This window comes from Poecilia reticulata, linkage group LG3, assembly GCF_000633615.1.
Source record: "Poecilia reticulata strain Guanapo linkage group LG3, Guppy_female_1.0+MT, whole genome shotgun sequence".
NCBI lineage: Eukaryota > Metazoa > Chordata > Actinopteri > Cyprinodontiformes > Poeciliidae > Poecilia > Poecilia reticulata.
Window position 1 is genome coordinate 32,946,919 of NC_024333.1, and position 16,184 is coordinate 32,963,102.

Sequence of the window (16,184 nt, forward strand, 5' to 3'; positions counted from 1 at the left end):
TATAGCGCTTTAGCATTAGCTTAAGCTAAATACAATATAGTTATAGTGCTTTAATGTTAGCTTCTGCTAAATACAGTGCTGCTATAGTGCTTTAGCATTAGCTTTTGATAAACACTGTATGGATTGTGCTGTAGCGTTAGTTTTAGTCAAATACAGTGTCGGTGTAGTGCTTTAGCGTTAGCAGAGCGAACATCTATGAAAAATGCTTTAGAGTTTAGCACAACTATTGTTTTAGTTAGCGGCGCTCATTACTGGTTTCGGGTAAAACAAGTCACTTCTGTGAAGCCAACACATCAACCAAAATCAACATTATTTGGAAGAAATTAAATCAGAGAAGAGCCGAGCTGGCGAAATGTTGAGATGAAGAAACGGCTATTTGTGAGGATCACACACCTTCTTCCTATATGAGCATCAGGTCAGGAGGAATCTGGACTCATCCTGGAGTTTAGGAGGCTCCTTACAGACGTTCATAAAAGTATTCATTCCCCTTTGAAGATTCTCACATTTTGTTACGTTGCAACAAGGAAACAAAAGTAATGCATAACACTAATTAAGTGAATTAAGAAGAAAAATGGGATCTTGTTGTCCTAACCCTGCTCTAAACTTATTTTATTTTACAAAGTTTTATTTCACTGCATCCCACAATGCAGCACATAGCTGGCTACGGAAAGCCATTTGGCTCAAACCCAGCGTACAGCTAGCACACCATAAACGAAACCGCTGCAGAGTTTGTTTGGAACCGTTTGGAGACGAATGTTTGGATCCGCAGTCAACATAAACAAACAAGGAAGGAAAATAAACCACAGTGAACATCTCCGGATTCATACGGAGGCTCACAGGATTCTCTGGGTTTTATTTATGCGTACCAGAATAATGGGGGCTAAGTATAAATGCACAGCAACCGTCTAAGGCTTTTATTTAGAAAGAAAACCCTCCGCTTTCTATAAAATCCACCCAAGTGTCTGGCTGAAAGGTCACAAAATAGGAAAAATAATCAAAGGGTGTGAATACTTTTGCTAGTTTCTGCATCCTTGAACGATTCTTTGGTTCCAGTTACGCAGAGTAGCAAAATCTGTCTGGCGCTCGAACAGAAATAAGTAAAAAAGTCCAAACAAAACCTTTAAAAACTTGAAAAGAATCAAGAAAATGTGGAGGAATAAATATTTTTCAGACGGTTTTAGATGCAATTTGAGGAAAATTTGAAGATTCCAGTCAAATGGATAATATTTACGCCACAGTTTGGTTGCACTACAAAACTAATCCGGTTAATACAATCCTTGTTAAATTACATTTTATAAATAAATCAACCTGAATTTAGCTGATTAAATCTAAATAAATCATCAAAGAGACGGAAAGTACAAACATTTTTATTTCTATTAAATTAGCTTGTTTAATGTTATATATTATTCATAATGGGTCAGATTTAGATCAAAACTATAATTAATGATATTTAAGGAAATTCTAACCACCATATTTGCATATTTGGAATTTATATAACCTAACAAAATATAATCTAGTAATAACTTAATATAACAAGTTAATAACATAAAAGTGTATTTTAAAATATTAATTTTATATTATATACTATAATGCAATATAATAATTTAATAATAACATAATTTAATAATCATTTAATCGAATATAATTTCATATATAAAAGTAAAAATAATTTAAATATTTTTTGTAAAAATAAAATATTTATTTTAACATTATATTAAATTTTGTAAATATAATAACAATTTAACATAATATAATTTAATAATATAACAAAACTTTATATATTAACACAATTTGAAACATGAAACAACTGACTACTTAGTTGTCATATAACAAAATAACAATTTAATACAATGCAGCATAATGTAGTAATTTAATATATAATCTGTTTTATAAAATGTAATCTAAACTAATTTCATATAACAATTAACTCTATAATAGTTTTATACAAATGTCACAATTCAACCTAATATAACTGAACATAGTAATTTTATATAACGGTTTATATAATTTCACATAATACAATTTAACATTTTAATATGACATATTTTCATTTAAATTCATATAAAATATAATCCAATATAACCATTTAATATCATAAATTAACATAATATACATTAATAGTCATGTTTGGGTCAAATCATTTATTATAATTAACATAATTTCCTAAAATATAATTTCATGTAACATAATTTAACAGTTTAATATCACATAATTTGGTATAATTTCAATATAATAAAATATAACTTTTTAATATAAAATATATATTTTTATAGTCTGAGTGAAAATATTTAATCCTCAGATGGAAATTTCTGCATATTTGGTATTTACAGAAGATAAAATGGTTGTAAAGTTTCCTCATTTCGAGAAATTATTAATCTCAGCATTTTCAAGGCGATTATGGTAAAACCAGCAATTTGAGTGGTAAAATGGCGGCAGAGCTGAGTTTGCTGAGACTTGCGGCTCAGGCCGCCGCAGCCGGCAGCAGAAACAGGCAGGCATGCAGAAACACCAGGAGGCAAAGCAACGGGGGTCAACCACAGAGCAAGCACAGTCCCAACGAAACCAGAGGTTAATCAGAGGCCGGGGGAGCAGGAGGAGGCGGGGCGGGGCGGGGCCTGGGGCTGACCGTGGAGGCACTCTAGGGGGTCCTGGCCGGAGATGAGCCAGTTTCGGAAGAGGCGCAGGTGGTAGGAGCACTGGTGGAGGTGGTGGGCCAGAGCGTGGTCCAGAGAGAGCTGGCGGCGGCCCGAGCTGAGGTCGGTGGATAAAAACCTCAACAACTGGGCCACATGGTGTTCCTCCACGGGCTCTGAGGAAGAAGAGGGAGAGCGAGTGGACAGAGCAGTGGGGGGAACAGAGGATACACAAGGTTTGATGCTCAGGGGGGAGAGAAGGTCTGAGGTACGACAGATGAGACAGGAGGAAGGAGGCGTGTGCAAGGTTGGGCGAATTTATCCACGGGAAGCAGCTGGTTATCGTAAAAACTCCTCACCAAAAGGATTTTGACATTTGTATGATAAAACATTTTATTTCTGCTTTTTTTCCTCAGTGTTTCTTCCTGGAGAGCTGCAGTGAATGTTCTGCGCGTTTTTAGGGATGCACCGATTGCAYGTACRCGCTGCTAAATGTCCTACTGGCAGCAAACAACTCGCCGCTGAAGAAGAACCATTTATCCGCCGTGGCTATGCTAACTAGCTTTAGCCTTCACAACAGGCTGTGCTAGCTGCAGCGCAGCAGAGAGCAATGGGGCGAAGGGTGGGGAGAATGAGCAGCGCCACAAACACTGTGACTGACAGCACTAAGACCCGCCTCCTCGCTCTGATTGGTTGCTTTTGGTCTGGAATCGGTTGTAGTAGCTCAGATTGGAAACGGCAGCGGAGCTTGATGACCCGTCTCAAACTGTAACGTCACGACTACTTTTCAGAAATGTTACCTTTAGTTTTAAGACCGTTTTTGACCAATTTGGAAAGTTCAAAATAAATATGTATGGAAACTAGACAGGAAAAAAGGAAACAACTATTTCTTCTGGACAAAACTCAGAAAAACTGTGATAAGAAAAACAATCATGTTTCCGTCATCTGGATTCACTGATGTGCAGATTTCACCAGGCGRTGCTGAAGACGAGTTCAGAAAATGCGCTCGTTTTTCAGCAACTTGTGAAATCAAACGATTTYAACACATTTTCTATTTAATGGCATTTAATAGTTTTTAACCATTTTTAATTATTTTACACAGTTTTTAACGGCATTTAGTTGAATTTCTGGTGGTAAAAAGCTTTTCAGAGCTGGTTGATGGAGCTGCAGCGCCTGGTGATTGTGTCCCAATATTGAGAAAAATAAATAAAATCTAGATTGGGAATCRTGACGATGTGCCTGATCCATGAGGGCGGATCTATGCAGTCTAATTCTGTGCTCGGGGAACGCCACTCTTTATGTTACATTGGCCGTTCTACTCTTAATTTCACTGTAAAAAGTTGTTCTTACCCATTTGACCAACCTTGAGAAGCTGTTGGTGTGTTTAAAACTGTGCAGTTATCAAATAAATGTGTAATTCAGCACATTTATGTCTGTGTTTAAAACACATTTTGAATCAATATTCACTTTTCACCTTCAAATCAGCATTGGCAGTGATCGGTGCATCCCTATTTTCAGTACTTTGCCTATTGTTTATATCTTTTATCCATTGGATTTTTTTGGCAACTTCTTGATAAATTTCTGGACTTTTATGTCCATTTAAATTGTTCCATCCAAATAAAAAGCCCAAATGTCTTGTGTGTGAACATGTCGGCCGYTGTCATTTGCTGTACGGCTGGATGTCGGTTGGAAAAGCGTTGCACATCGCCCAACCTTAGTGTGGTGCACCGTGTGTGTGAGGGATTTGCTCTCACGAACGGCAGCAACAGCCAACAATCAGAAGAAGCAGCAAATCATCCGGTGAAGCGCCCAGCGTGTCAGTGAAGCTGGAGGCAAGGCACAGAAAACGACACGTTGCTCCTCTGCAGCCTCTGGACAGAACCGGGCGACCCGACGACGGACAACGAGAACCGCGAAGGAGCAAGAGACACAGCAGCAGCAGCAGCAGCAGCAGCTACGGGAACCAGTGAAGCCCAAACTTCCCCCAGGGTTGTTAAAACATCAACACACTGCCTGACGCCACCTGGTTAATGACACACGGCCCGTGGACGTGTTAATACCAGCACAAACCAGCAGCAGAACCGGTCAGGGCTGTACCTGTCCAACTGCACAAGAGGGACGCAGACGATGCKACGGTGGACGAGTCGTCTTGTGTCCCTGCGGTGAAGGACACGTCAGTGACAACAGGACAATTTCAGGGTTTATCAGCTGCACAGGCACTAAACAACTCACAAAACCACCAAAAAAAAAATTTAATACGGCAATTACTCTAAAAACGAACAACAGTCTCCAATCCGCYGAGCGGAACCAAGAAACTACCAAGAGGAGCATGAATTAGAGGACATAGTTGCACCTTTCTGCTCTGAAATCTGGATTTTCCCAAAGCAACAACACAGAGAAGCATGAGAAGAGCAAACSGGATGACCTTTAACCCTTCCCCTGTCTGAGGATTACAGATTCAGCCGGTCGGGGCAGAGGGCAGAGGAGAAGGGTTAAATCCTGGCATGTTGCTTTAAATCGTCATGGCAACTAGGCCTGTCACAATACATTCTGCTGGAYGATAAACTGTCCCACAAGTTATTGCAATAAACGATGATATTGTAGTTCTGAGACCATTTTCAAGTAATATAATGAGCATAATAAAAATGTAAGAAAGAGATCAATAAACATTAAATGTCCAACATAAACAAAAACATCAAATTAAATGAATAATAATATCTCTGCATACAAAACTGTTCTTCAAAAAAGGTTCAGTTCAGACCAAAGCAGCAGACTGAAAACTTTTATCATCCAGTTTCTGACAGAAAAACGAGAAATCACGCCAATGGAAATTATTGAGCTCATTTTAATTCATCATGCAATTGATTTATTGCGACAGGCCTAATGGAAACAAGTGTGTGTGATTACATGCAAACACACACACACACACGCTGCTGAACAATGGCTGATCAGGCGATGGCAACAGGTTTATGCAGGATGTAAAACAGGGTTCCCACCTGAGGTTCATGACTAACAACTTTGATTTAAAATCAAGGAAACAGTGAAGAAATTATTCAAATTTTTATTTGTTTTACGTATTTTTATAAGATTTTACCAGAATGGACCAACACATCAAAGTTAATGCATGTTTTATTCTGTATCAAGATTAGGGCTGTTGTAAACGATTATTTTAGTAATCGAGTAATCTATAGATTTTTCTTACGATTAATCGAGTAATCGGATAAAAACAATTATGAAATAAAATATTGGTAAATCTTCCATAACACCAGTGTTACTATCGGATATCAACATCAGTCTATTTTTTTCACATTTGAGCTTCCCTACCAGTTACTTTTTTGTAGACCGGGGGAGCAAAACGGGATATTTACGGCTCCTCCGTTCAGAAACTCATCTACCMGCCATGTTCCGCCTCCCGTTTGTTCAGACCGGGATGATATACGTTTATTGTGCGGTTCGTCCGTAAAGCTGCTCTTACCCTGTAAGCATCAACCCTCAGCCGTGTTCAGTCTCTCCGCTCACTTGTAGAAATCCTCCTCAGCTTCTTCCCGCCGTTCAACCAGCAGCTCCGGAGCAGAAAGGCTGCCGAACTCCCGGCATCGCGCCGGTCATTTTAAGGATGTTTATTGGTCCCACAAAAACGATGAAAACCCGGAATTATCACCAATCAGTAAAATCCCCGCGGGCCGAACTTGAAGATTGGACGTTATGCCGCCAACACGTAGCTTCCGTCAACAACTCAGAGGCGGAAGTCAGAGCTCCGCGCAACGCAAATAATGTTCCGGCTGAAACACGGTGCGCTAAATGATAAAACATAAATTAACGAAGCTTCGAGGCAGGTCAATTTTCCTCGAGGAATTTTAATAATCGAGGTACTCGAATCACTCGAGGAATCGTTTCAGCCCTAATCAAGATACAATAAAAAATTTATGAAATGTGTTTTCAAATGACAGAAAGAGAAGAAAAAGTTACACTAAAGCTGTAAAAACAAAGATAATTTTCTTCAAATGCCAAAATTTACTGTATAAAGTGACATGGCAGCAATGTCTTGGCTTTTAGCCGATCATAAGAGAAAAAAAATGGGGGTCAATTTTTCAAAACGCTATTGCTATTCATTTAGTTATTTACATATTTAATTGATTTGTTTAAATTTATATGAGTTACAACAACATTWAATTTTCCTTTGGGATCAATTGTGTATTTTTGAATTGAATAAATATCAAACTAAATATTTAATTAGCAAAGCTAACTATTTGGCTTCCACCTAATATTTAGCTAATAATCCAATTAACTTGMCAATAACCGAAAGTGGACTACCAAAATAAAACCGCCTTTTATGGTGGCAGGCAACTTCCAGTTATTGGCAAATGACTTTCATTGTCAACTAAATATTTAGATCTGAAGCTAAACATTTAGCTCTAAACTAAATATTTTTCTAACTAACTAAACATTTAGTTTGAAGCTAATATTTAGCTCAGAGCTRGATATTTAACYAATATAYAAATTCACTTGCCAATAACCAGAAGTGGCAATCTAAATATTTARATCTGAAGTTTTKAAGTTWAATATTTAGCTTCAAACTAGGCATTCAGTTTGTACTAAATATTTAGTTTAAATATTAGCTCGAAGCTGTATATTTAGCTTCTATCTAATTTTTAGCTCTGAGTCAATATTAGCAAATCTTAGCTAAGATTTCCATACTAGGCTAATATGCAAATCTCTTCTGAATAACTGGAACTGCCAAACTAGCGGCTTTTATTTTGGAAGTGRACTTCCAGTTATTGGCAAATGAATTTGCATATTACCTAAATATTTAGATTTGAGGCTWAATATCAAATAGCTAAATATTAATTTAGCTATTCAACTGGAATCGTATATTTTCTTCACACTTTTCAGAGTTCGAGTTAAATTTTTAATAAACTAATGATAATGTTAGCTGATTTTTAGCTGAGCAGCCTATTATATGCTACATTAAATGCCTGGACATGCATGCAACATCTAAGCTGCACAACTAGGGGGCGATACTGTGGTAATAAACAACATAAAAATTTTGAAAAAGCATCCTGAGCACGGCTAAAGCAATGCTAGGCTAAAAATCTCCAAAAACAACAACACCTTGGTCACTGATCATCCCAACCTTGCACATGTTCGCCCATGAAATCGGCTCCACAGACGATTTTCCTGTGTYTTCACATGGATGCACAACAAACTACTAGAGTTTGCAATTCAAATTTTGCCTCAGTCAAAAAAAGAGCTTGGAAGGTTCTTCAAATAACGATTATTACTGAAGYCAAAAATCAACAAAGCAAAGCGGCAAAAGTAGCACAAAACTCTGTGTCTTCTTGCAAAGCATGCGTGTTAGTTTGTCTAAATTAATACATTTTTGTGTTGATGCAACAATCTTCTGTGAAGTAGAGTCCTGTAATAACTATTAGTGTTTAGTTTGAAGTCAAAATGTGTTGCATTTCAGGGGGATTAAAYGTATTTCAGCAYCTGTTCGCGGCAAACATCMYCTCCAGACACAGAAAACCTAATTCTGCTTAAACTCAAAGACTGKCTCATTTCTACAAAATGACTMATTTTAATYATTTTGTGCTCTGCTCCATTATTAGGAACCATGTTGGCAGGTTCCTCCAAACCTGCCATTTTAACCAGCTGCGTGACAACACCACCATTAATTGGCCTGTCTTAAAAAAACATACCKTACTCCATTATTTATATGCGTTAGTCCAACAGAAAACACATTAACCAGCCCAGTTCACTTTAATCAAACTCCGGTTCGTTTGAATGCGAACTCCAATCCACCTACGAACCTCGGTCTGGGTTTGACTGAAGTGAACTCTGGTGCAAACGTGAAYGCCAAGCGGACCGGAGACCGTTCCAAAAGTAGGAGAGAGACTACAGCGCAGGGCATTCTGGGTAAAGACAACCAAAACAAATGCACTAAGCTAGCGCTGGCGGGAGAAATGACTCGTGATACTGAGCCAAAGACAAAAGAAAAATCCTCCAACAGCTAAAATCTGATGCCACTCCATTTTTGTTTACATTTCCTGAAGAAGGAAGTTGCACTCAGTGTCTTCTTTGTGTCGTTTCCTTCAATGGTTCTTGATGCAGCGCCCCCCAGAGGAGAGGAGGGGAACGGGTTTCTCAAGTAGTTTGAGCAACCCGTTGGTTTATTGGTTTGACTCAGAGCAGAGAGAAGGAGAACCACAGCAGCTGGAAATGTAATAAATGTTGCAACTCTGGTTCCCAATCAAACAGAGTTTATCCAGGTGTGAAAACACCTTAAATAATCCTGGTTCATGCCTCAGGAGCCATGGGAAACCGTAAAACGGAACTAACAACAACCAGGCGGGAAAAACGTTCCCAGTTACAGCAAGAATGAGCAACAGGAGGATTTCTGCATAGACKGTTAGTAAAATGTTACCAGTTACATTAAAATTGTTCTGYAACAACCTTTGGAAAATATGCTGACATTCCCAGCATTTATTCATAAGGCTTAAAATGAAGGATTAGTGGGAACCCTGGTTAGACAGAGAATGTCAGTGTTAGAAAAATAAGAGTCCAAAGCGAATGAATTAAAGAAAAAATTGGTAAAAAAAAAAAAAATCAACAAAATAATGGAAACCTGAAAATGCTGGAGGGCCATGTGGAATAAAAAAAATATCCAAAGTAGAAAAAAAACAAAGTTTGAAGGCATGCGAGACAAAGGGAGGTGCAGTGGAAAAATACTTGAAAGAAGCAGACGTACCATTAGTCGGATGCTTTGCAAACGACACAGAAAATCGTTTTACTGCCGGCATAGACAACAACTCTGAGGAAATAAAAAAAATAAATAAAAAATTCACTAGAGTCACCATGAACCAAAACAGCTCACATGTATCATGTTGTGTAATTCCCTGGGCTTCCCTAATGTGCTCGGGGAAAAAYAAATGAGCCTAAACGAATGAGTGGTTCGAGAATCAGAAGGATGTCCTGGTTTCAGGTAAAACATGCAGAATGTTTGAAGATGTTTCACTCGTGGCTGTCAATGGAACATCTTCAGATGAGGAGGTGACATGAAACCATTAACACTCAAAGAATAAACAACRAAAAAATAAAGAAAATTCAAGCCTCTGCTTTCCTCCACACAGGTAAAGTCGAACCAAGACGAGCCAAACGACGACACTCAGGTGTTCTGAATAAGTTGCTAAAGAAAAACATGCACTAACTCTTTAAAATGTGGAAGAACCGGCTGAAYTAGTTTGATTCCTTTCATTCCTGAAAACGAGGTGCAACAAGATGGATGACAAAGACCAACGGTGAGACAATCAGGAGGATGGAGGCGAGTCGGCACAGTCCCACACTGACACCTACAGGACAACCGCRGCACTGCAGGCACTGCTCAGCAAATGGTTTAATGGGAATTTATTTGGATCTTTATGTTTTCTCCTTTTTTGAAGCACGTCTGACAAATACATGCACAAATGGAGTCCAGATGTCTTCACAAATCTGTCTGCGAGTGGAGGAAGATGGTGGAAGGTGTTGGGCTGGGCAATATGTCAGATTTAGAYCTAAAGATCCAGACTCCAAAAAGCYTGGAGAACAACTGATCAAGACCAAATTTAAAGGAATACAAGAAAGTAAAGGTTTAGCCTAACAAGGATTAAAAATCACAACAGCTCAACAATAAGACAACTGACTGCTTTATTTTATATTCATCTTTCTTACTTTTCTTGTCAGGCTTAAATATTTCAGAGCATAATTTTAATATCAGACAAAAATAACATGAGGACATAAAATGTAGTTTTCCATCATATTTCCTATGAGCTTTAGAGGCTTGGTAAGAACAAAACAGACGGAAATAAAGTTACGTGAGAAAAAAAGTCAGGAAAAATTAAGTTACCATATTATCCGAATAAAGTTGCATGACAGTAAGTTGAAAAAAAATCATATTAATTTAAGAATAAAGTCATACAACATTAAGTCATAATATTATAAGAATAAAGTAGAAATAATGTGGGGGAAAAAAGCAATGATGCATAATTAAAGTCCAAATATTACGGAAAGTCGCATCACCATAAATCAGAATAATGCAAGAAGAAAAATTAATAATAATACGAAATTGTTATCGTACAAAAGAAGTCAAAATTATGAAAATAAAGTTAAATAATGTTAAATAAATTACAGAGAGTGTAACGGACTATATAAACTTCTGCGTGGAAAACAACATCCCCACCAAAACACTGAGACAATAATAAACCCAGTTTCACCAGTCAGCTAAAGGAACTGCCAAATAAAAAAGGAGTCATTGAGGATTACACAGAATCCTAATCTTAATCAAAATTAAGATTAGCGACAGCAAAGAGAAGAATCTAGAGAAGAAAGTGCAGAGGAACAACTTTAGAGATGTTTGTTTGGGGATGAAGAGGAAAGCGGGAAAACGATAGAGTCTGGGTAAAGTCCAAAACTGCAACAGGGCAAGAAACCGTTTCTCAGTTATAACTCACTGAGCCACATTAAATATTTAAAACCCAAAACAACCCAAAGAAATAAAGTACATTTTATTTCTGCTAATTGGATGTAATTATCGACTAGTGAGTAAAAAACATTTTAAAAGTTGATGTTTCCTTACGTATTGTGTAGCACTGTCAGTCAGTTTGCATAGGGAGACACAAAGGCATGAAAAAGTTTGGTTCAGTCTGATTTAACTGCAGACAGCAAGAAAAAATTTGTCTTTTTATTGTGTGCATGAACATATCTGGTTTCAACTGAAAATAATGCTTTTCAAATTTAGGGTTTTAATCAAACATTAGATTATTACAACCCTGCACAGCCGGAATAAGGACTTTATAGAGAAATCCAGCACTTTCCAAGCCCTGAAAACACCTAATTGCATTTTCAAGGCTTTCAAGTAACAGCACGAACCCAAAGATTTCAAATAACATTGTATCATTAATTTAAAAAAAAATGATTTGCAGAGAATTACAAATACTTACTATAAGGGTGATAAGATACAAGAACAACTTAATAGCAGTTGACAGTAATTAGCTCCAGTTGGTAGGTCAAAATAAAAATAATCTACTACTTTTAACTGCATTTTAAATTATGATAAAAGGCACAAAAACCCCAGGAAATATAAAATAATCCAAGTAGTTTTAGTGCACCGGTTTGCCCACACTGCCCCCTGGTGGCAAAGGACTCCTGTAACTGCTTTGCAGAAGAATGATTTAATTTACCTGTTCTCACCCGTCTCTCACCTGTGGATTATGAACGAATCATCTGGATTTTCTGCTGCCCTCCACTCTCCCAAATATTTCAGAAAACCTTCCAATATGGGCACTTGTTCTGTTGTTATGTCTTCAATAACTCCACATACAAACGGGCAAGAATGGCGTCACTGTTCTGTCTATTATAGCTCACCAGCATCTTCATCTTCTGGTGCACTCTCGTTCTTTCTGTTTCCATCTTCAGCATTTCCACCATCTTCTGATTATAAAAAAATATGCTGTAAGTAATAACTGGATTTGATATAAAGCCTAAGAAAACAAGCTGATAAACAACCAATACGTTTTAAATCTGGATTTCACAATAAAAGCTGAAGTTAAAATAATGCAAACTCTCCTGACATGAAAATTATTAACCTGGCAACTTTCTCACCTGATTCCTCCGTTTCTTCCTTTTCACTTTTCTCACTTTTCTCTTTTTTCTCACTTTTCTCAGTCTCGTCTTTTCTACTCTGTTCTATTAGTTAGAAAACAAAAATATAAAAATAAAGTGCATAAGTCTATGAACAATATCAACATATAACCTTATTCTCAATAAATATTGATATTGTTGCATAAAACTGAGTTTAAATCAAACTAAAAAATTGAGCTACATGTGACAAGTTGAATAAAAGTTGATTTAAAATCACATTAAGAAAATCTGATATGAAAATCACTTTGTGGACTCAACTTACCTGATTCCTCCGTTTTATCCTTTTCACTTTTCTCACTTTTCTCTTTTTTCTTAGTCTCATCTTTTCTACTCTGTTCTATTAGTTAGAAAACAAAATATAAAATAAAGTGTATATAAATCTATTCATAATATCAACATTTAGCCTCACTCTCAATAAATATTGAGATAATTACATAAGAATGAGTTAAAATCAAGCTCAAAAGATTGAGCTGAGTCTGACAAGTTACATGAATAAAAGTTAATTTAAAATCACTTTAAGGAAATATCCTGAACTGATAATCACTTTGTGGCCTCAACTCACCTGATTCCTCTTTTTTATCCTTTTCACTTTTCTCTTTTTTCTCACTTTTCYTASTCTCATCTTTTCTACTCTGTTCTATTAGTTAGAAAACAAAAATATAATATAAGATGTACATAAATCTATACATAATATCAACACATAACCTTATTGTCATAAATATAGATAATTACATAAGAATGAGTTCAAATTGAGCTAAGAAATTTTATCTAAAAGTGACGAATTTAAGAAAAGTTATTTTCAAATAAAGTGAATTGATAATCACTTTGTGGCCTCAACTGAAACCATTTGGCATCATCTCACCTGATTCCTCTGTTTTATCCTTTTCACTTTTCTCTTTTTTCTCACTTTTCTCAGTCTCGTCTTTTCTACTCTGTTCTATTAGTTAGAAAACAAAAATATAAAATAAAGTGCATACTTATAAATCTATACATAATAACACATAACCTTACTCTGTGGCCTCAACTGAAACCACCTGGCATCTTTCTCACCTGATTCCTCTTTTTCATCCTTCTCTTTTTTCTCACTTTTCTCAGTCTCATTTTTTCTACTCTGTTCTATTAGTTAGAAAACAAAAATATAGAATAAAGTGTATATAAATCTATTCATAATATCAACATTTAGCCTCACTCTCAATAAATATTGAGATAATTACATAAAAATAAGTTAAAATCAAGCCTAAAAGATTTAGCTGTGTCTAACAAGTTACATGGATTAAAGTTAATTTAAAATCACATTAAGGAAATCTGACATGAAAATCACTTTGTGGCCTCAACTCACCTGATTCCTCTGTTTTATCCTTTTCACTTTTCTCACTTTTCTCTTTTTTCTCACTTTTCTTAGTTTCATCTTTTCTACTCTGTTCTATTAGTTAGAAAACAAAAATATAAAATAAAATGAATACATATAAATCTATACATAATATCAACACATAACCTTATTCTGTGGCNTACATAATATCAACACATAACCTTATTCTGTGGCCTCAACTGAAACCACCTGGCATCTTTCTCACCTGATTCCTCTGTTTTATCCTTTTCACTTTTCTCACTTTTCTTGGCCGCCTCTCTTTTACCAAGTTCTACTAGTTGCAAAATAAAAAATATCACAATAAAGCGTATTTATAAATCTATGATGACATCAATTAATAGAATAATTGTCAGCAAATATTGAGATTATTACATAAGAATGAGTTAAAATCAAGCTAAAAATGTGTTAACATATAAATCTATACATAATGTCAACATTTAGCCTTATTCTCAATAGATATTGATATTATTGCATAAAACAGTTTAAATCAAGCTAAAAAAATTGAGCTAAATGTGACAAGTTGAATTACAGTTAATTTAAAATCACATTAAGGAAATCTGACATGAAAATCACTTTGTGGCCTCAACTCACCTGATTCCTCCGTTTTATCCTTTTCACTTTTCTCACTTTTCTTAGTCTCATCTTTTATACTCTGTTCTATTAGTTAGAAAACAAGCGTATCCAAATAAAGTGCATATATATATAAATCTATGAACAATATCAACCAGTGACGACGTGCGGTCAGGGGAGGCAGGTGAGGCTCACCTGTCATCATGGAAAAATAGTAATACAATAATTTATATTGCTATTTTCACCCTGTGGTTTGTACTATAAAGTACCTATTTTTTACTTAGCTTAACCAATTCTGATTATTTTTTCTTCAAAATCGCTGGATTTTTTTGCATTTTCCCATTCAAATGCTCAGAAGCGAAGCAGGTTAGGCAGCAGCGAGCTGAGCTTCACCTGGGATTGCGCAACCTCTCGCTAACTGCACTGGCTGCCATTATATGACAGCATGTTCGTCCTGTCTGTACGCCGGCAATAAAATGGCTAAAAACATTTAATATATGGACTGATTCTCCATAATTTAGCTTATGTATATAATGCACCGTGTTTTTTGTCACTAACTGTGTGTGTATCGTGTTTTGTGTGCGGAGGAGCGATAAGAAACGGCAGAGAACAGACTCCAGGTGAGGCAGGCAGTTCTCTTGCCTCACCGCTGGGGGCGCTCATGATCCCAGATATTGTGACCGCACAACAGCAGAGTAAGACACAGTGAGCTAGCCATGGAGCTAGCCACACAGTAAATAAGTAAAATACAGTGGTATATTTGTTTTCTCCTAACTTCCGACGTCAACATGAAATACTACATTTCTACACTTAAACAGTTTTCTAAAGTGGATTTTCAATGGAAGCAGGAGATAATAACTAAAGGAAGACCAACACCGGAGCTGAAAGTTTTACTTCCAGACAGTTGATTCTCAGACGGAGTAGGAAAGACATGCCGAGGATAAACTTGGCTTTGGATGAACGGATATTTTTGTGCAGAATTAGCGGTGCATGGATTGCATTAATACGTAAAGGTAAGACGGCAATAAGATGTTTTTGTTTAGTTTTTTTTTAATGAAATCTGCGTTTCGTGGGCTACAGTTTGTATGTCTTAATAATTCAGTAAAGTAGAAGCGGTAGCTAATCTACCACAGCAATTATTTATTAATAAAATATTAAACCTAAAACGTACTACAACAACAACAAACTAAATGTTCTGTTCTGTGTGCAAAATTCTTGAATGTGTTTTGGTGTTAAATCCTAAAACAGTAAGTGGCATTGTTGTCAGTTGCTATGGCAACGAGTCTGCGCGTAGCTTGGCGGATACAGAGCGAGAAAGTGCTTCTCGCTCCCTTTGCTGTGGATCATAGCACGAAATTAATACCTACATTTCTAAGTTTCACTGAGTTAACGCGGCTATGGATGACATGTAAAAGATTAGTCTTTTTGCCCCGCAGCGTTGTACGCATGCGCGAAATTTTCATACGTCCAATAACATGCATGGTGTCTATGCAAGTCAGAGCCTCACCAGCTAAGAACCTCACCGCACGTCACTGATATATATATATATACACACATTTATTGAGCCTTATTCTCAATAAATATTGATATTAGTGCATAAAACTGAGTTTAAAATCAAGCTCAAAAAATAGAGCTACATGTGACGAGTTGAATTAAAGTTAATTTAAAATCACAAAGAAAATCTGACATGAAAATCACTTTGTGGCCTCAACTCACCTGATTCCTCCGTTTTATCCTTTTCACTTTTCTCTTTTTTCTCACTTTTCCTAGTCTCATCTTTTCTACTCTGTTCTATTAGTTAGAAAACAAAAATATAAAATAAAGTGCATACATATAAATCTGTACATAATATCAACACATAACCTTATTCTGTGGCCTCAACTGAAACCACCTGGCATCTTTCTCACCTGATTCCTCTGTTTTATCCTTTTCACTTT

At 36.5% G+C, this 16,184-nt stretch overlaps 1 protein-coding gene and 1 long non-coding RNA gene across 2 annotated transcripts in view; one reads left to right on the top strand and one right to left on the bottom strand.

The window, feature by feature from the left end:
• Positions 1–16,184, bottom strand: part of ppip5k1a (diphosphoinositol pentakisphosphate kinase 1a) — a 54,681-nt gene that overhangs the window by 6,208 nt on the left and 32,289 nt on the right. The window contains exons 27-29 of the mRNA XM_017304063.1: positions 9,382–9,444; positions 4,731–4,790; positions 2,627–2,809 (exon numbers count right to left, since the gene is read on the bottom strand). Of these exons, the coding sequence (XP_017159552.1) occupies positions 2,627–2,809; positions 4,731–4,790; positions 9,382–9,444 (306 nt within the window). The remainder of the gene's footprint in view (positions 1–2,626; positions 2,810–4,730; positions 4,791–9,381; positions 9,445–16,184) is intronic.
• The window catches only part of LOC103462966 (uncharacterized), a 12,841-nt gene continuing 11,756 nt past the window's right edge, over positions 15,100–16,184 (top strand). The window contains exon 1 of the long non-coding RNA XR_533427.2: positions 15,100–15,260. This is a non-coding gene — a long non-coding RNA (uncharacterized LOC103462966). The remainder of the gene's footprint in view (positions 15,261–16,184) is intronic.